This window comes from Theropithecus gelada, chromosome 3 (assembly GCF_003255815.1).
Source record: "Theropithecus gelada isolate Dixy chromosome 3, Tgel_1.0, whole genome shotgun sequence".
NCBI classification, from domain to species: Eukaryota; Metazoa; Chordata; class Mammalia; order Primates; family Cercopithecidae; genus Theropithecus; species Theropithecus gelada.
Genome location: NC_037670.1, coordinates 176,032,729 through 176,054,704, shown reverse-complemented (window position 1 = coordinate 176,054,704; position 21,976 = coordinate 176,032,729). Strand labels below are relative to the sequence as shown.

At 43.1% G+C, this 21,976-nt stretch overlaps 1 protein-coding gene across 1 annotated transcript in view; it reads right to left on the bottom strand.

Annotated features, from left to right (window-relative positions):
- The window catches only part of GALNTL5 (polypeptide N-acetylgalactosaminyltransferase like 5), a 64,809-nt gene that overhangs the window by 16,871 nt on the left and 25,962 nt on the right, over positions 1-21,976 (bottom strand). Inside the window, exons 4-6 of the mRNA XM_025380183.1 lie at positions 20,402-20,568; positions 16,227-16,349; positions 531-780 (exon numbers count right to left, since the gene is read on the bottom strand). Coding sequence (XP_025235968.1) covers positions 531-780; positions 16,227-16,349; positions 20,402-20,568 — 540 coding nt within the window. The remainder of the gene's footprint in view (positions 1-530; positions 781-16,226; positions 16,350-20,401; positions 20,569-21,976) is intronic.

Here is a 21,976-nt window from a genome sequence, read left to right as displayed (position 1 = left end):
ACTATCACTGTTTTACAGATGAGGACATTGAAGCTGAGAGAGGTAACTGTGCCAACTGAGGGCTGTCTTAATGTACAATTCCAGACATGCTATTGACCTTATGGTCTTTATGTGAACAGTATCTCCTGGATATGTGCAGTGCACAGCTGGTGCAACTGTACATGGCAGCCCTAAACCGCTAACAAATGATGGAATCCCTCCTGCAAACTAGGTCTCTTTGACTTGAGCTTTTAGTCAAAATTAAATATTGCTCCTCAGAGTCATGATTGAATCCATATAGGATTGTGTTCAGTACCAGCAAATCAAAGAGTTAAAAATCATGTGAAGATAAATGTCATATCACATTACATATTGAGTACTACGTGATTCTACTGACAATAATTGCATTACTGTATTAAAGACTTCTAAAAACAAGTAACAGAACATTTTCATTAAGCCCAAGAACTTGAAAGAATAATCTCTGGAGGTATTTTCCCCCTGGGTCTCAGTACACATATGCTATATTTTTCCAAAACCAGAAGAAATCTCACCGGATTGGTTTAGTAGGTCCTTCTGGTCCATCCATCTCATAAGAGAAAACATTATCCCATTTAAATTGTAGGTTCCAGTCAAAAGCTCCCCTTACAACAGGAGAGGGCTTATACTCCAGAGTTCTATCATCAATGACATCTATCAGAGGGCACACCACCATTTTGGGGTCCTTGGCAATGGCATGCAGCAGGGGCTCCAGCCATACTCTGTTCACCTCGCAGTGGCTGTCCAGGAACACCAGAACATCCCCTGGGGAGGCAAGAACAGGGCAATGTTAGTCCACATAGCTGAAAAATATGGCAATCCGAATCAAAGTTCAATGCAATGAATATTTCTTGAGCATTTACTGTGTGTTTGACTCTTACAGCGCTTTCAGTTTCATTGGGAGGAAACAAGAAATACATTATTATGTGCAAATATATGTGACATCATGTGCTATAGATGTTCAGAGGAAGCCAGTAATTGTGGGTTAGAGAGTGGTTTCGGGGAGAATTCTAAAGGAGCAGGTGGAACTGAACTGGACTTCCATTTTAAAAAACGATTTTAACTTGGTCTTGACTGATCAGCTTAAAATTAGCAAATTTTTACTGAGAGGACATCATCTTAGGCATTGAGTTTGGTGCATGGGATGCAGACATGCATTACGACTTTTGCTCTTGAGTTCAAGCTTTTTTTTTTTTTTTTTTTTTTTTTTGAGATGGAGTCTTGTTCTATTGCCCAGGCTGGAGTGCAGTGGCATAATCTTGGCTCACTGCAACCTCTGCCTCCCGGATTCAAGCAATTCTCCTGCCTCAGCCTCCCAAGTAGCTGGGATTACAGGTGCCTGCCACCACGCCCAGCTAATTTTTGTATTTTTGGTAGAGACAGGGTTTCACCATGTTGGCCAGGCTGGTCTTGAACTCCTGACCTCAGGTGATCTGCCCACCTCAGCCTTTGAGTTCAAGCTTTAGTGGGGACCTATTCTGCTTAGAGGACATGGGAATAATTGGCATAGTTAAAGTAAAGAAGGTATATTATTGAAGTACACTAGGGGCCTAATGTAGAAGGAACCCCAAACTTCAAGTAGCAGAGTTTAGACTTTTTCTTGTAGCCAATGTAAAATCATTAGAAAGGTATAAAAAAGTCCCATGTTTCGATCAAGACTTAATATGGCAATAATCCCCATACTAATCTACAGATTCAGTGCAATCCCTACTGCAATCCCAGCTGGCTCTTTTTAAAGAAATTGATCCGAAAAGTCACACGAAAAGGCAAGGGACCTAGATTAGCCAAAATAATTTTGAAAAAAATAAGGTTGAAGGGCTTTCTGATTTCAAGGCTTACTACAAAGTGATAATAATCAAAACAATGTGTCATTGGCATAAGGATAGACACAGAAACCAGAAATAAACCATGTGTCTATGGTCAATTGATTTTTGACAAGGGCCAGGACAATTCAATGGAGAAAGTATAGTCTTTTCAATAAATGGTGCTGAGGCAACGGAATATCCACATGCAAAAGAATGAAGTTAGACCCCTAACTCATATCATACTAAAAATCAAATCAAATGGGTCATAGACCTAAGGTAAGAGCTAAAATTATAAAACTCAGAAGGAAACATAGGCATACATTCATGACCTTAGATGAGGCAATGGTTTCTTAGATATGACACCAAAAATACAGGGGACATAAGAAAAAATAGATATGTTGGAATTTATCAAAAGCAAAAACTTTTGTGCTTAAAAGACACAATCAAGAAAATGAAAAAAATGGCTGGTGCGGTGGCTTATGCCTGTAATCCCCGCACGTTGGGAGGCTGAGGCGCGTGGATCACCTGAGGTCAGGAGCTCAAGACCAGCCTGGCTAACGTAGTGAAACCCTGTCTCTATTAAAAATACAAAAAATTTAGCAGGGTGTGGTGGCGGGTGCCTATAATCCCAGCTACTTAGGAGGCTAAGGCAGGAGAATCTCTTGACACCAGGAGGCGGAGGTTGCAGTGAGCCAAGATCATGCCACTGCACTCCAGCCTGGGCGACAGAGCAAGACTCTGTCAAAAAAAGAAAGAGGGGGAGAGAGAGAGAGAGAGAGAGAGAGAGAGAGAGAGAGAGAATCCACAAAATGGGGGAAAGTATTTTCAAATCATACATCTAATAAAGGACTTGTATGAGTATAAAGAATTCTTACAAGTTAGTAATAAAAAGACAAATAACTTGATTTAAAATGTGCAAGTGATTTGAATAGACATTTTTTCAAAGAAGATATATAAATGACTGATAAGCATGTGAAAAGATGTTCAACATCATTAGTCATCAGAAAAATGTTAATAAAAATCACAACAAGGTATCCCTTTACATCCACTAGGATGGCAAGAATGAAAAAGACAGACAATAGCAAGTGTTGGGGAGGTCGTAGAGAAATTGAAACACTTGTCCAATGCTGTTGGGAATGATGGGTGAGAGGGGAGGAGTACAGGGAGCAGGAAAGTTCTTTCTTGCCTGGACTTGGCACTCTCTGGGCTGAGTTCTCTGAGGGTGTGGCTGGCATAGTAATTTTGAGGACCTCCCTTCCCATCCCTGGTGGTCTCTTGTTGGCAGTTCTCACAAACTGGGCAAGTGCATTCTATTCTGGTGACTCAGTCTGTCTTCTCAGCTCCTTAAGCTCCTGCGTTCTGCCTCCAGCTTCTCTGCTGAGACCTGTCCATTCTTCTAGATAGTCCTACCAGACACCATCTAAGATGATCCCTATGGCTCTCTCTCTCCAACACTGCCAAAGCAAACCCTGCCATAAATACAGCTACTAACCTAAAAGCAAGTGTCCTTTGTTCTTCAGCTGGTCACGGTCCTTTTATCCTTTTGATTTTCAGGCAAAAAACTAACATTAGTTCACTTCTCCTCAATCCCAATATATTTCCAATTTTATTGTATTGATGTCTGAGAATGTGCTGAATTCATATCAAGTCTCTCTCACCAGGCTTTGAGCAGTAGCTTTCTCCAAAAATCTCCTTTAATCTCTGACAATATGACTCAATGTGGCTGAGCCATCTCACTGGTTCTCACATCTCTATTTTGAAATGTCTTTATCATGGTCAGTGTAACAACTCACTTTGGAATATTACAGCTTTGATTTTCATGCCTCAACCAAAACTGAGCTAAGAAGAGTCCCATTTTTAACACATAAAAGTTTTCATACTATTGGTGGTACACACACAGTTTTATACTTCACATTTTTCGCCTAAAATAGCTTCTATAATATTACATAACATGATTAGCATTTTAAAATCATGTCTACTAATTTGATAGGTGAAAAATAACATCTGGTTCTCCTAAGAAGATGTACAAATGGCTAGCAAGCACACGAACAGATGGGCAACATCATTAGTCATTAGGAAAATACAAATCAAAACCAAAGTGAAGGACCACTTCACTTCCATCAGGATGGTGAGAACTTAAAAAATGAAAACTAAGTTTTGGCAAGGATATGGAGAAATTTGAACTCTTACACATTGCTGATGGGAGTGTAAATGGTGCAGTCACTGAAGAAAAGAGCTTGGCAGCTCCCCCCAAAATTAAAGCTGGAATTACCATAAGACCCAGCAATTCTACTCCTAGGAACATACCAAAAGAATTCAAACAAATGTATGTATGTGCATGGTCACAGCAGTACTATTGACAACAGCGAAAAGATGGAAACAGCCCAAATGCCCATCAATGGATGAATGGAGAAACAAACTGTGGTATATCACAGAATGGAATATTATTCAACCATAAAAAAGGAAGGAAGCACTGACACATCCACCATGTGGATGAACCTCAAAAATATTATGCTAAGTGAAAGAAGCCCAATGCAAAAAGTTACATATTGTATGATTCCGTTGATATGAAATATCTAGAAAGAGATAGAACACAGACTGGTGGTTGCCAAGGACTGGAGGGAAGAAGCTGCTTAATGGGTAAGATTTTCTTTTCAGGTAATTAAAATGTCTTGGAGTTAGAGGTCATGGCTATACAACATTGTGAAGGTGTGAAATACTACTCAATTGTTCATTTAAAAATGATTAGTTTTATGTTAATCTCACCTCAATTTTAAAAATCTGGTTAAATTTTCTTTTAAATTACTGGTGAGGTTGAATTGCCCACGATTTGCCATTTGTAAATGAAATTTTCATGTCCTTTGCCTATTGGAGTAGTTTTGTTGTTGTTGTTTTTTGTTTTTTGAGATAAAGCCTTGCTCTGTCACCCAGACTGGAGTGCAGCGGTACGATCTTGGCTCATTGCAACCTGCACCTCCCAGCTTCAAGCAATTCTCCTGCTTCAGCCTCCCAAGTAGCTGGGATTACAGGCGCCTGCCACCGCGCCCAGCTAATTTTTTTATTTTTAGTGGAGATGGGGTTTCACCATGTTGGCCAGGCTAGTCTCGAACTTCTGACTTCATATGATCCACCTGCCTCGGCCTTCCAAAGTGCTGGGATTATGGGCGTGAGCCACCATGCCCAGCTTGGAGTCATATTTTTAATGGATTTTAAATGTACATTTTACATACTAAGAATATTAACTTTTTGTCTTGTTATATTTCCCCTAGCCTATTGTTATTTAATTTTATTATTTTTCATTTGCAGCAATTTTACATTTTTTTGATTTAAAAAAAGACGTTTTTCAGCTGCCTTTTCCATTGGCTTTAAGCTTTGAAATTTCTTCTTTTTTCATAGAACAGACAAGTATTAATCTATGTTTTTATATTTTGTAATTCTCCTTTAAGAAGTTTATGATGGTGATGTTTTTAAAGAGACAGTCTCACTCTGTTGCCCAGGCTGGAGTAGAGTGTCGCTATTATAGCTCACTATAACCTCCAGCTCCTGGACTCAAGCAATCCTCTTGCCTCAGCCTCCTGAGTAGCTCGGACTGCAGGTGTGCACCAACACACTCGCCTAATTTTTTAACAAAAATTTTTATAGAGATGGTGTCTCACCGTGTTGTCAGGCTGGTCTTAGAACTCCTGGCCTCAAGCAATCCTCTTGCCTTGGCCTCCTAAAGCGCTGGAATTACAAGCATGAGCCACCACACCTGACCACGATTTGATTTTTTAAAATAAAATTAACATTAATCCAGTTATTATTTATTTGTGTTATGGTATGAAATGAAGACCTAGAATTTTCTCAAATGGCTGTTTAAGCAGCATTAAACAACAAATACAACAAAAACATTTTAAAAGTCTTTTTCCATACAGATTTGTAGTATCTCTTTAATGTATATGGTGTACACTTGTACCCTTAATATGAAAATTTTAAATATTTGCAACTTTGAGGATTCTAATGACCCAGAAAGACCATAAATGCAATATTAAAAATTGCAGAATAATTTAAAATTACTTTATTTATACCTTTATTCAGGTATTCCTGAATGCTGATTTAAGTTAAAAATATGTGGGAACAGGCCACCTAGCACCTACATTTCAATGAGATTTTATTTTCACTCATCATAAAGTATTTAACGGGGGAAACTTACATCATATAAGGAGAGCAAAGTAGTGGTGAGGTCCCTCTTCAGCTGATTTCTCTCCTTCACAGGAATATTTTGTGGGAATCTGAAGTTTCTTGCTAGGAAAGGACAGTTGCTCTACTTCTGCCGCCCTTGAGAGTTTTGGAAAGGACTGTGCTATTTACCGTTTTTAGAGAGAGCCTATCATTCATGTGCTAGATGACCTATCACACATTCATCAGATTCTCTTTCGGGCCTGCGATGAGTAAAGGGAATGAGGTCAAGCCTGCCTGATAGAGGGACTTTTCCCCTACTTGCTTCCAGAGAGTGTGTGTGGAAATATTCTAAACAGTTCCACTGCTCCCTAAAGTCTGGAGTTGGGAGCTACGTTCTCCATCTTACCCTGTGTAGAAGCTTCTTTTCTGCTCTCCTGTAGTAGTCTATTTGCACCGTTTCTCTAGGGATTGTGGATTGCAAGGTTTGTTAACTTGTTTTTTGAAAAGCAACAAATATCGTATGTATCAGTTTCACAGTATTTCCTGTTTTTCTCTATTTTGTATTTATTTTTGTTCTTTGGTTAGTGTCCATATTTTTACCTTTAAACATAACTCATTATATATAATTTATTTTACATAACATTAAAATTCTCAGTTTGGTCTCTACAACCAAGCATTTTTAAAGTCTTAAAAAAAGTTTTTTTTTTTTACCTACACATTATGTTATTGCTATATCTTTTTCTTATTTGTTTTTTGAGATGGGGTTGTGATGTGTGGCTCTGTCTAGAGTGCAGTGGCATAGTCATAGCTCACTGTAACCTTGAGCTCCTGGGCTCGAGTGATCCTCCTCCCTCACCCTCTCAAATAGATAGGATTACAGGCACGGGCCACCACACCTGGCTAATTTTTACTTATTTATTTATTTCTGTAGAAATGAGGTCTTCTCATGTTTCCCAGGCTGGTCTCAAACTCCTGGCCTCAAGCAATCCTCCCTCCTCAGCCTCCCAAAGCACTGGGATTACAGGCGTGAGCCACCGCACCCAGCCTGTTATTGCTCTGTCTTTCCAATGTTTTGGTATTGGTGTTTAAGCATGTGGTGTGCAAAATCTATGTCAGGGGATTTACAGAGAATCTGTGCTTAAGCATATAACCAGTTTTTGTAAAACACATAAGCATTTCTATTTAACTCACTATAAATCTGTTAAACCTAGCCATTTGGATTTTGTAAAAAGAAATCAAAGCAACAATACTATTAAACATTCTAAATTTTGTTTGTACGCTACATCCTCATAATCTGGTGGTGGGATGATGCTGTCAACTGAGATGGCATCAGAATTCCTGGGTTTGAGCCTGGAGTGACGTGACCTAGAGCCAGTCTCTAATCTTTCGGGAGCTTAGCTTCTTTAACTGGGATAAAAGGCTGATGAGTTCTAAAACCTCTGAGAGCCTTTCCACCATTAATATTTTGTATTTTATTATTTTTACCCTTTTAATTTTATGTATTTTATCATTTTGAAGCATAAAATTCAATGTTTATGTTTTAATTATTTATTTGTACTAATTGCTGTACAATAAGCATTTAGTATATACTGCAAAAAAAAATGTAGGTAATATCCTTATCTGATCATTGTAACAGCCATGTTTGTTCGATAGCATCATTCCCATATTTTGGATTAGGAGGCTGAGGCTCAGAAGAGTGGCTTGTCTAACTCTCCCTGGAAGATACTGCTTCCCTGAAATGTTACTGATAGAAAAAAAAAACTCCTTCTCCCAAACTGCATGAACCCCGCATCACTAGCATTTCATCATTACCCATGGTTTAATCATCACTCATGTTTGCATGTTTGCCTCCAAACCATGACACTTCTGCTCCCATGGGGGAAAAAATAATCATGCCAACTGATTGTAGATTTATTTAGATTGAAGCCATCTGGTTGTAACATTCTCTTTCTTCTTCACTTTGCAAAACCCCTGCCTTCTCATTCTCCTCCGTGGGGTTATCTATCTGCCTGCATCTCAGGGGGTTTCCTTCATGCCCTGCAGGTACAGCACAGCGTTCACCGCAGGCTGTCCACCTCAGCTCCTGCAATCTGTGGGCGGCTTCAACAGCCACGTGGACAGCACCACTGGCCCAAAGAAATGGACAGATAGTGATGAGAATTATGAAGAGAAAGAAATGGAGGGAGGCTGGGCACGGTGGCTCACGCCTGTAATCCCAGCACTTTGGGAGGCTGAGGCGGGCGGATCACGAGGTCAGGAGATTGAGACCATCCTGGCTAACACAGTGAAACCCCGTCTCTACTAAAAATAAAAAAATTAGCCAGGCGTGGTGGCGGGTGCCGGGAGGCTGAGGCAGGAGAATGGCGTGAACCCGGGAGGCGGAGCTTGCAGTGAGCTGAGACCGCGCCACTGCACTCCAGCCTGGGCGACATAGCCAGACTCCATCTAAAAAAAAAAAAATTGGGGGTAAGGGTGATAGAGAGGGATAGGGTTCTGCTATTTAATATGGGGTGGTTTGAAAGACCACTGTGATAAAGTGGCATTTGATCAGATAACTAAACAAAGTGAGATAACAGGTCATGCAGATGCCTGGGAGAAGAACATTCCAGGGGAAGCCAATCACGTGCAGAGGCTCTGAGATAGGATGAGGCTTGGCAGGCTGGGAGAGAAGCAGGAAGGCCCGTGCAGCTGTGTGGTGGGTGAGGGAGGCAGGAAGAGAAAGGTCAGGGAAAGCAGGGAACACATCACGGCAGGCCCTACTGGAGAGACAGTGTCGCTTTGTAATAATGCAAATAGCTCCCAGGAAGACGACCTGGCTCCAAAGAAGTGTGCACACACGAACATCATGTGAAAACCCATCTCCAGCCTCAGTAGGTACAGTTTGCATCTCAAAACAGTTGATAAAAAAGAGTAAACGTGCATGGGTAGCACACAGTCGGCAAGAGATAAATCCTGGAGGGATGAGTGAATACTTGCATACGTGAAGGCAGGGCCGCTGGCTGCTGCCTCACCTGCCCACACAACAGGATCCCACACTTGTGACTCAGGAGCATGCCTGGCTCAGGCAGCCACCTACATCACTTGGGGGTGTGGGGAACAGACAGGCTGACAGATAGCAAGCGCTGGCAAAGGGCCAGGAGAGGCAGGTGCACACATCCACAGTCACAGCTGAAGGTTTCAGGACAACTCTAAGAAACTTAGAAATAAAGTCGAATTCCATCAGTAAGAATATCAAAGATATGAACAAAATTATACACACACACAACCTACAATCAAAAAGAAAAAATATACATTCTTTGAAAATACACATAGAAGGGCCATGTGTGGTGGCTCATGCCTGTAATCCCAGCACTTTGAGAGGTTAAGGTGGGAGGATATTGCTTGAGACCAGCCTGGGCAGCATAGTGAGACCCCATCTCTACCCAAAGTTAAGAAAATAGGCCAGGTGTGGTGGCTCATGCTTGCAGTTCCAACATTTGAGAGGCTACGGTGGGAGGATCGCTTGATCCCAGGAGTTCGAGGCTGCAGTGAGCTTCGGTTACTCCACTGCACTCCAGCCTGGGTGACAGAGAGAGATCGTGTCTCAAAAAGAAAAAAGGTATAAAATACACATAGACATTGTGAAAAATTGACCCAGCTTAAGACACAACAGAAATTTCAAATTTCTGACCACAATACAGTTAAGTAGTAAGAAACAAAAAATAATTTTAAAAATCTCTTAAAATTGTTTGGAACTTTCAAAATCACTCCTAAAAAAAACCAATCTGGATTAAAGAGGAAACCAAAAAAGACACCAGCGCCTGGGAAGTTTATAGGCCAGTTCTCTGCAAGTTCCCAAACACAGTTAATCTCTGTCTTATGTAAAGTTTTAGAAAAAAGGAAAAACCGTACGATTTGTTCTATGAGTCTGGTAAAGTGAAAAGTATAGGAATACGGTACAAAGAAAATCATAAACACATCTACTTTTTTTTTTTTTTGAGACAGGGTCTCGCTCTGTTGCCTAGGCTAGAGTGCAGTGGCATGATCTTGGCTTACTGCAGCCTCCATCTCCTGGGTTGAAGCGATTCTTCTGCCTCAGCCTCCTGAGTAGCTAGGATTACAGGCATGCGCCACCACGCCCGGCTAATTTTTGTATTTTCAGTGGAGACGGGGTTTCTCCATGTTGGTCAGGTGGGTCTTGAACTCCCGACCTCAGGTGATCCACCCGCCTTAGCCTCTCAAAGTGCTGGGATTCTAGGCATGAACCATTGTGTCTGATCCACACCTTACTTTTGAACACAGATGTGATGCGTGTGCGCGTGAGAAGGGGTGGAGAGCATGTGTGTGAGTGGGTTTTGGGAGATATTTACGTCTACATCTAGCGACTCTAGGGGAGCATTTCTATGGGTATTATGTGGGTTTGAAAATTTTTGAAATAAAAAAAATAAAATTCCCCTTTTAAACAAAACCAATCTAAACCATAGTGTTATGGGGTGAACTGTGCTCCCCAAAACGATATTTTCAAGTCCCAGGAACTTCAAAATGTGTCTTGATCTGGAAACAAGGTCTTTGCAGATGCAATGAGGTCATACCGGGGTAGAGGGAGCCCTTCATTCAATGTGACTGGTGTCCTTCTGAGATTGGGTTGGGGGAGACACAGACACAGACACACAGGGAGGACGCCCGTGAACAGAGAGGCGGAGCTGGCAGCCACCGCCAGAAGCTGAAGAGACGGGGAAGGAGCCTCCCCTGCAGGTCTCAGAAGGAGTAAGGTCCTGCTCACACCTTGATTTTGGACCTCTGACCTCCAAAACTGGGAAAATATGAATTTCTGTTATTTCAAGCCACTTGGTTTGTGCTACTTCATTACAGCAGTCCTAGGAAACGAATACACATCAACATAGTAACTAAATGATAAGTCAGAATTATTCCCATGAAAGTCAAAAGCAGAAAGGATGCCTGCTACCGCCATTTCTAATCAACATTAGCGAGGTAGAAGGAAAATTATCTTCAGCTGATAGAAAACACAAGCAACTCTACCCACCAACCACTAACAATTAAGAGTTTACTGAGGTTTCTATTTACGAGATCAAATATACCAAAAGATCTCATTCCTATGTACCAGTAATAATTAAAAAATATAACAAGAAGGTCCCAAATCACAATTTTTAAAACAACCAAAAAATCAAGATAAACAGAAATAAACCTTCGTACATAATATCTACAGAGCAAATGACAAAACACCAAAAGAATATAAAAGCAGATCTGAATAAATGCCCATAGGTGGGGACATTTATCATCAAAAAGATGTAAATTCTTTCCCATTTTAATCTGTCATCTCTATACAATTCCAGTGAAAATCTCAACACGTTTTTCCTGGAACTTGATAAGACAATCCTAGTTAAGACATTTTGCAGAATGAAGTGGAAAGATTTGTCCCACAAATCTTCTTATCAAGAAAATAAGAAGATATAAAAACTTCTTATCAACCTGCACTAATCAAGAGATAGCGTGATTAGCCTAGAAATACAAAAATACCATCATAGAGCAGAAGAGAGATGCTGGAAATAGACCCAGGAATACACAGATATTTGATAAAATTATAAAAACAGCATTGCAACCAATGAAGAAACGGTGGACTATTCAATGAACGGTGTGGGGAAAATTGGCTATTCATTCTGAAAAAATTACATTATATTCTTAACTTACACCGTTCCCAGAACAAACAGTTCCAGGTAGACTCAAAGTTTAATGTAAAAACCGATTTTTTTTTTTTTTTTTTTTACATGAGGAAGAAACTAGAGAAGAGTATCGGGCCGTGCGCAGTGGCTCATACCTGTAATCCCAGCACTTTGAAGCTGAGGCAGGCGGATCACCTAAGGTCAGGAGTTTGAGACCAGCCAGACTAGCCTGACTAACATGGCGAAATCCCGTCTCTGCTAAAAATACAAAAATTAGCCGGATGTGGTGGTGGGTGCCTGTAATCCCAACTACTCAGGAGGCTGAGGCAGGAGAATCACTTGAACCTGGGAGGCAGAGATTGCAGTGAGCCAAGAGCACGCCATTGCACTCTAGCCTGGCTGATAGAGCGAGACTCCATCTCAACAACAACAACAACAACAACAAACAAACAAACCAGAAAAAACAGTATCATCATGATCTCAGGGTAAGGAAAAAGTTCTTGAACAGGAGACAAAACCCAAAAAACATAAAGAAAAAATATCGATATGTTTGTTGTTTTATTATGTTAAAGCTAGCTACTATTATAATAATAAGATTCCAAAATGATAATGGCTCAAATGCAATAGAAGTTTATTTCTACGCATTTAGCCATCCAAGGCGGGTGCTCCTGACTGGGGGAAGCCCTCCATGTGGTCATTCAGGGATGCAGGCTGGCAGAGGCTCTTCAACCCAGAGCACCCGAAGTCACTTAGTCATCTCTGCCCCAGTCAGCCAGAACAGGAAATGAGTGTGGAGGGGACAGACCAGCTTCCTAAGAGCCTTGGTCGGGAAATGGTACATGTTACTTGCACTCACATCCCATGGTTAAAACTTAGTCACAAGGCTATTCCTATTGAAGAGAGGCTAGGAAGTTCAGTCTAGTGCCCAGCAAGAGGAGGTAGGCTTTTTTTTTTTTTGGAGACGGAATCTCGCTCTGTCACCCAGGCTGGAGTGCAGTGGTGCAATCTCGGCTCACTGCAAGCTCCGCCTCCCAGGTTCACACCATTCTCCTACCTCAGTCTCCCAAGTAGCTGGGACTACAGGCACCCGTCGCCACGCCCGGCTAATTTTTTGTATTTTTAGCGGAGATGGGGTTTCACTGTGTTAGCCAGGGAAGTAGGCTTTTTGGTGAACTTAAATACTTAAAAATTTCTGGCCAGGAACAGTGACTCACACCTGTAATCCCAGCACTTTGGGAGGCCGAGGCAGGCAGACCACTTGAGGTCAAGAGTTCGAGACCAGCCTGGCCAGAAACCCTGTCTCTACTAAAAATACAATTTATTAGCTGGTTGAGGTGGTAGGCACCTGTAATCCCAGCTACTTAGGAGGCTGATGCACAAAAATCACTTGAACCTGGGAGGCGGAGGTTGCAGTGAGCCAAGATTGTGCCACTGCACTCCAGCCTGGGCAACAGAGTGAGACCCTGTCTCAAAATAAATAAATAAAATTTTGCTGAACATAAGACACCCCCAGAGAAAAAGAAAAGATAGGCTGTAGACTGAGGACCGATATTCTCAGTATTCATAATATAGAATTTCTGTTATAAGGACATGTGTGAATCAATAACAAAATGACAAACACCACATTAGAAAAAGTGGTAAAGGATATGAACAGATAAATCGACAGAAAAATGATCTGTAAGCAATCTATGAAAAGAGGAAAAAAGTTGATGGTCAGTAATACCAAGAAAAGAAAACGTAGCCTATTTTTTGGCCAACTGTGGCAAACATTAGAAAGACGGGTCATATTCAGCTCTGGCTGCAGAGAAAGGGCACTTTGTCTGTGTGATGAGACTGTTAATCGGTGAAACTTTTCAAGGACAATTTGGCATTATCTTTCAAAATTTAAAATAAAAATTGCCTTTTTTCCAGCAATTCCACTTTTAGGAATTTATCTTATAGGCACAATCAATCACACAAAGATATATGTTCATGAATTGTAACTGCTGCATTTTTTAGGTAATAGTAAAAAAGAAAAATAACCTATTCAGAAATGGCTAAAGAAGTTATGACAATCAATTATAAAATCCATATGGGCTGGGCGCGGTGGCTCACACTTGTAATCTCAACACTTTGGGAGGCCGAGGCGGGCGGATCATTTGAGGTTAGGAGTTAGAGACCAGTTTGGCCAACATGGCGAAACCCCGTCTCTACTAAAAATACCAAAAAATGAGCTGGGCGTGGTGGCGCCCATCTATAATCCCAGCTCTTGGGGGAGGCTGAGGCAGGAGAGTCGCTTGAACCTGCAAGACAGAGGTTGCAGTGAGCTGAGATCGCACCACTGCACTCTAGCCTGGGAGACAGAGCGAGACTCCGTCTAAAAAAAAAAAAGAAAAAAGAAAATCCGTAAGAAATATCATACAACACAGCAATTCAAAACTGAAGTAAGTCTGAAGTACTGTCATGGGAAAAGTTCCAAAAATTAAAAATAAAAGAGTAAGTCTCAGGACAGTACAGATAGTATGATTCCATATATTTAAAAATCCCTCGGCCGGGCACAGTGGCTCACGCCTGTAATCCCAGCACTTTGGGAGGCCAAGACGGGCAGATCACGAGGTCAGGAGATTGAGACCATCCTGGCCAACATGGTGAAACCCCATCTCTACTAAAAATACAAAAAAACTAGCTGGGCGTGGTGGCGGGCGCTTGTAGTCCCAGCTACTCGGGAGGCTGAGGCAGGAGAATGGCATGAACCCAGGGGGCGGAGTTTGCAGTGAGCCAAGATCGCGCCACTGCACTCCAGCCTGGGCGACAGAGCGAGACTCCATCTCAAAAATAAATAAATAAATAAATAAATAAATAAATATCCCAGGCCAGGCGTGGTGGCTCATGCCAGTAATCCCAGCACTTTGCGAGGCTGAGGTGGGCAGATCACTTGAGGCCAGGAGTTAAAGAGCAACCTGGCCAACATGGCAAAACCCCGTCTCTACTAAAAGTACAAAAATTAGCCGGCATGGTGGCAGGCACCTGGAATCCCAGCTACTTGAGAGGCTAAGGCAGGAGAATTGCTTGAACCCAAAAGGAGGAGGTTAGAGATTGTAGAGATTGCGCCATTGCACTCCAGCCTGGGTGACAGAGGGAAACTGTCTCAAAAAAAAAAAAGAAAGTAAAATAAATAAAAATCCTTAACCCTGTGTATGTACGTGTGCATATATATATATATATATATATATATATATATAAATGCATAAAAACAAGGGTCTGAAAAGACGCACTCCATATTGTGTTTGGTTTCTTGGGTTTTGGACAATGAACATGTATTATCTTTGCAGTTAAATAAGAGAATATGTCCACTGATCAGGCCAACATGGAAAAAGAGAATCCAATTTTGCTCGGCCTTCCATTCCTGAAGGAGGTGTTTCCTGCTAAGGAGCAGGGACATTTCATCAGCTTGCAGTGCAGCCTGAGGAATGCCCTTACAAATGATTCACCTCCTGTGGTTCCAGCTCACTGTTCTGCCAACATTAACCTACATGTGGCCGGAGGCATGATCGTAGGAGGCATGGGCCCTGCAAGCTGCTCAGATGCTCCTGGGACTCAGCCGCCCAGCAGCGTTGATAGCCAATGGCTCACAACAGAGTCCCTCCCCAGGGGCTGTCCTTGGCCAGCCATGGCTACCATGTCCAAGGTCATACCTGCTCCCAGGGGAGGGTGGTGTTCCTATCCAATGACTGGTCCATGCCTGGTCTCCTTACCTGGAACTGGGATCCCTTTGAATGGCTCTTGGGGCAGCTCTGGGAGTGTGCTGCTCAGATGTCCCTTCACAAGAACCTGCTGCGGGGGATGGATCTGAATGCTTCCCCCTGCCAAAGCTTTTGGATCTACTGAAGCTCATGCCAAGGTCATGCCATTCCCAGGGTGCTCCCACCCAATGACTAAGCACAGTGTGTGGGTGGTGGTGGGGAGGAAATGGAGATGCGCCAACCAGTCCCAATGCTGGTCTCCCTAACAGGCAACCTTTGCAATGGGGCTCCCGCTAGCCCACTGAGCCTTTCTGAGACCCGCACCTTGTCTGAAGCTCTTCAAGGTAAACCTCCTTCCTTCTCTCTCCTCCTCCACGTGTGTCAGGCCAGAAGCATCAGCTCACACTTTTTCTTCTGTTTTCCTATCTCTTGCCCCATAAACTCCTTCTCTTGAAGTTTCATTGTGGGGTCCTGGCTTCAGAGCTCCCCGTGGATGAGCGCTGCAGCTCCCTCCCGACCGCCCCACCCCCAGTCTTGCTCTCCTCACTCCTGTGGCTCCCAGTGGACCCCCTGTGGTTGAAACTCCATCTCAGAGTTTGTCCTGGGGAACTCAGCCTGTGAGAAGGGCTGACATTAAGGTCCCTGCGAAAGAATATCTTCAACCCAAAATAGCAAATTGACATTTTAAAGCAGAACGCTTTCAGAGGCAAAAGAAGATTAAAGGCTCGTATGGCTGGAATAGATTTCCAATCTTCTGTTGAAGCAGACAGAGACACAGAGGGTCTCCCTCCGGAGGAGTCCAGCTCAGAAGGGAAGATCTCTGTGACGCCGTCACTGGCTCTTGTCCCCAGGAATATTCCTACCTGAAGCATGAGAAGCTCCAATCAGCCTTGCTCGGATCAGTCCCTCTCTCTTTTTGTTTCTTATTATTTTAATCTTTCCCCGAAAAGTTTCCAGGTGATAGTCTAGCTTTTCTTTCAAATCATCTGGAAAAATATTCAACACATGAGAATGTATAAACTGCAACTACAGAAATTGAAACGGTGTATCATCATTATGACTTATTCCTAAAGTCCATGCTATTCCACAGAAGTTCTAACTTTAAAAGAGAATTTTGGAGCCAGGTGTGGTGTCTCATGCCTGTAATCCCAGCACTTTGGGAGGCCGAGGCAGGCAGATCACTTGAGGTCAGGGGTTCGAGACCAGCCTGGCCAACATGGTGAAACTCCCTCTCTACTAAAAATATAAAAATTAGCCAGGCGTAGTGGTGGGTGCCTGTAATCCCAGGAACTCGGGAGGCTGAGGCAAGAGAATCGCTTGAACCCGGGAGGCAGAGGTTGCAGTGAGCCAAGATGGCGCCACTGCACTCCAGCCTGGGCAACAAGAGCGAAACTCCATCTCAAAAAAAAAAGAAGATAGAATTTTTATCCTATTTAAGGGAGAGAAACAAAAGTGATTCATTATAAAAATCAACTGTAAGTATTTTTCTGTTTCGTTTTTGTTGAGACAGGGCCTCATTCTGTTACCAACGTTGGAGTGCAGTCGCATGATCATAGCTCACTGCAGCCTTGACCTCCTGGGATCAAGCAATCCTCGTGCCTCAACATCCTAAGTAGCTGGGACTACAGGTGTGCATCACCACACCTGGCTAATTTTTAAATTTTTTGTAGTGATAGAGTCTTGCTATATTGCCCAGGCTGGTCTTGAACTCCTGGCCTCAAGGGATCCTCCCACCTCGGTCTCCCAAAGTTCTGGGATTATAGTTGTAAGCCACCATGTCTGGCCCTATAAATAATATTCTATGGTTCTAGTGAAATAGCTCTATTTTAGTAAATGACTATTAACATTTTAATAGAAAAAGCATGCATTATAGAGCTTTGGCGCAATCTGGGTTTGCTACTATCTGTGCTTCTAATTTTGTAGTAGCTCTTTGGAAAGTTATCGAACCACTAGAGTCTTAGTTTTGTTAGCTCAGAGAAGGGATGACCATCGTGTTCCTGGCAGTACTCTAGTATGAGGAAGAAGAAATATATCACCCAGCACAGAACCTGGCACCCAACAGTCACTTAATATTTGGAGGTTAATATGATGATGATAAAGGAGGCTGGGACCAGGTGAGATGGAGCCAGGTGCCTCAGAGGTCTAAATTCCTAAGTCCCAGCAATCTGGGTCAGGAGCAAGTTCAATGGGAACAGGTTCATGGTAATCTCAGCAGAAGGAGGGATCTCCTTCCTTGTTTTTAAAAAGAGGCAGGGATACAAGCTGTACAGCTGTGCTTGCAGGCCTGGGCAGCATCTCAGCTCAAAGGTCTGCAGACACCTCACTCACATCCAGGATGTAGGAGGCAGTAGGAGGAAGGAGAAGTGGGACGCCATGAGCCAGGCCCTGGAGGAGATAAAGGCAATTGGGGCAGCAGCAGTCACTGACATGAAGTGGAGGGCGTGGGGTTTTCAGAAGATGGTCATGCTGTTGGCTTGCAGTGTAGAGGGACCAGGACTACAGGAAAAGTGGATGGCAGCAGGTCATGGACAGGCCATTTGTGTAACTCAGTGGGGGCAGTTCCCTGGGCCCCTGGCCCTGCTCCCCCAAGCTGAGGAGTCTATCGGCCTTACCTATGAGTGTCAGCTGGGGAAGACAGGGTTTTGTTGAAGAAATTGTCCTTAAACCCATGATGAAGTCACTGTGAATTAAAGGAGGAAGGTGTCAACCTGATCTCCAGCAGAGCCTAGAACACCCTAATCCTGCGTTTGAGGCTCTGCGTGGGTCAAAGGCTCAGATCAAGGAGGAGAAGCAGAGGTGTCTGGTTGGGCAGTACAACCGCATGTTAGCAGTAGCGACCCCCTAGTCTCTTATAAAGGGGACCACAATGTATGATGAATGTATAAGAAGGTTGACAGATCTTATGGCCTGTATGTTTGTGTCCCCACCAAAATTCAAAGTGCCCCTCAGTATGATGGTATTTGCAGGTGCGGCCTTGCAGGGGCGTAATTGGGTCATGGAGCTAGCTTGACAACATGAGGACATAGCAAAAAGATGGCTGTCTAGCACCCAGGAAGAGGGGCCTCTCTAAGAACTCAACCATGCTGGCACCCTCGCCTCAGACTTCCAACCTCCAGGACTCTGAGAAATAAATGTTTGTTGTTTAAGCCACCCCATTTGTGGTGTTTTGTTACAGCAGCGAAGCTGACTAAGACACCAGATATGTCTCTAAATTCATGGTGTGCTTCTGAAAGGCTGGGGGAGGTATCCATCCCCTGGTCATTCCTGGCACTGTGTCCCCATGGCAGCATCCTTGTACTTCTGGGAGAAAAGTTAGAATTCCACAATCTGTCAGGTTATCCCAACCTGTCCCCTGCTGGTGGCTTTCCCGGTGACTTCTTGCCCAGCAAGTTGCCAAACATGCTGCTCCGTCTTTTGAACAGATGAGGCAGCGTGGGTCACAGGGGCAGCAGGGAAGCCAGGCCCTCACTCCACACTCTTCCCATGCACGAGGCTAGAAATAGACAGTCCTGTGCCCTCAGACATTGGTGACCCCCTTAGAAACAGTGTTATTTATGATAGGTGCCTGGCCAACATCTACATTTCCACCACACAACTGCCAGTGACTTGAGTCACATTCAGGAGTCACCTAGAGTCACTTTCCCGCAGGGTGAACCTCATGGGATGGCTTCTTTCTCTGCCTGTTCTTCCTACTGCTTCTCCTCATCTTTTTGTTTCTGAGCTCATAGTGGGTCACATTTACAGTGGATTGGGTTGACTTTCAGCCTGAAACTTACTTAATATTGACATCATTGCTTTGGTACTCCTAGCTTGCCTAAGGTTTATACTCCATTGTAAATTAGATGAGTGATTTCAAATTCTAAGTGTAGCTAACTAGTGCTAGTATCACGATTCTTTAAAACCCATAAGCATGAAAGAATATGCTCTTAACAGTGGTTGGTCTGATTCCACTTCTTTCATGGAATTCCTAGATCATCTCATTTTCCTGCATTAAGCCCTTAATAGCTCCTCATAGCTTCAAGATAAAATTCAAATAATGCCCTTTATGAGCAGTTATCCCCCTGCCCCGCCTTTTTTAAAGTGATGGGGTTTGCCATGTTGCCAGGCTGCTCTGGAGCTCCTGAGCTCAAGGGATCTGCCCACCTTGGCCCCCCGAAGTGCTGGGATTACAGGTGTGAGCCACCAGGCTGGGCTGGGAGTTCCCTTTTAATAACTTTGGTTTTGCCCACCTTCCTCCTGCAACTCTATACTGTTATATAAACTACATAAAATATGGTAGCATGTATTTCAAGCTCACTATGTCTTCTCTTGCCTGTGGGCCTTTGCAGTGCTGCTTAAGCTACTTAAAACACCTTTTCCTTCCTCTCCACCTGGAGCATTACAACTCATCATTCAGACCTCAGTTGACATGTCACTTCTTCCTGAAGTTATCTCCAAGGATGTGGCCAGTGCCCCTATGTTTAGCTTGTGGAAGCACCGCCCCTCCACCCCTCTGCCATGAGCCCAAGCACAGGGCCCAGGTCTCACATGTCCACCATGCACCAAGAGCCCCTCGTGCAGTGCCTGCTCCAATACCCACCAAAAAGATTCTTTGTCCCCTAGTGCAGTGCCTGCCCCAACACCCACCAAAAAGATTCTTTGTACAAAATACTCAAGTGCCATCAGGGAGAGCACTACCTTCAGAGTAGATTAGATGGACGGGCACAGTCACTTACACCTGTAATCCCAGCACTTTGGGAGGCTGAGGCGGACAGATCACTTGAGGTCATGAGTTCCAGACCCAGCCTGGCCAACATGGTGAAACCCTGTCTCTACTAAAAATACAAGAATTAGCCGGGCATGGTGGCGCGCACCTGTAATTCCAGCTGCACAGGAGGCTGAGGCAAGAGAATCACTTGAACCCAGGAGGCAGAGGTTGCAGTGAGCTGAGATAGTACCACTGCACTCCAGCCTGGGTGACAGAGTGAAACTCCATAACAACAACAACGACAACAACAACAACAACAAAGTAGATTAGATAATGAGTGTTCTATCTTACCAACTTCGCTCATGTCATCTACCAAAATAATTTCTTCAAGAAAATAGTGTGGCGTGAGGTTCATGACACTGGACACGGTCCGAAACAAGGCATGAAATTCTTCATTATGGAAGCAAATGACAATGCTGGCAGTCGGGAGGCGGACTGGGTAATGTTTTTGAAGACACCTGCAGGCAGAAGTAACATGAAGAAAACAATCCATCTAAATGCCTTGGATATTTTGTCATCTCAAACACCTCTTCTTATTTGCATCTTTTTTACTCTTTCCTCCAATTGATCATTATGGTATTGGTGACAGTATATCTAAAATTACAAAAATGTATTTAACTTCTTATGTTGTTCTAGTATTTTCTGAATCATTTCCTCCTTCTTAATGTCAGTAATAATTACTCTTTCCTGAGACTGTGTTGATAATCTTAGTTCTATTTTAAACATAGTATAAACACAAATTATATTCATATGTTAGCTTCTGTTATAAAAATGAATTAGTTTTATCTCTCTTTTTTTGCTGTCACCACGGCAGAACAGATAAAAATGAATTACTAAGCTCGCACATTAAAAGGTATACATTAACTTTATTGTGCTGTCTTCAGAGAAAACTCCAACTTTATTCTTGTATTTGTGGAGTCCATCACAACAAAAAAGTGTAGCAGATATGGTCTAATTGGATTTCTTCTGAATATTTGACAAAATGCTTTATTTCATTTATTTTTATTTTTATTATTATTATTTTTTGAGATGGAGTTTCACTCTTGTTGCCCAGGCTGGAGTGTAATGGTGCCATCTTGGCTCACGGCAACCTCTGCCTCCTGGGTTCTAGCGATTGTCCTGCCTCAGCCTCCCAAGTAGCTGGGATTACAGGTGCACGCCACCACGCCTGGCCAATTTTTTGTGTTTTTAGTAGAGACAATGTTTCACCATGTTGGCCAGGCTGGTTTTGAACTCCTGACCTGAGGTGATCCACCCACCTCAGCCTCCCAAAGTGTTGGGATTATAGGCATGAGCCAATGTGCCTGGCCCAAAAATGCTTTATTTATTTTTTTTGTGTGTGCACATGAGAGAAATACAGAAGCTGAATTCTGGAATTCTAGTAATATTAGTTATTAATTATTAGATTGATATATTATTTGGTTGTATTCTGAAATATATTTGGTTATAAATTAAAGAAATTAAAGAGCTAACTTTAGCAAAAGAAAGGGAGGTGTGGCTGGCACAGTGGCTCATGCCTGTAATCCTGGCACTTTGGGAGGCTGAGGTAGGTGGATTACCTGAGGTCACAGTTCAAGACCAGCCTGGACAACATGGCAAAATTCCGTCTTTACTAAAAATACAAAAATTAGCCAGATGTGGTGGCACGCACTTGTAGTTCCAGCTACTTAGGAGGCTAAGGCAGAGAATTTCTTGAACCTGGGAGAGGTAAGTTGTAGAGAGCCAAGATCATACCACTGCCTCCAAAGAAAAAAAAAAAGAGAGAGAGAGAGAAAGAGAAAGAAAGAGAGAGAGGGAAGGGGAAGGGGAGGGGAAGGGGGGGGGGGGGGGGGGGGGGAAGGGGGGGAGGGGGGGAGGAGGGGAGGG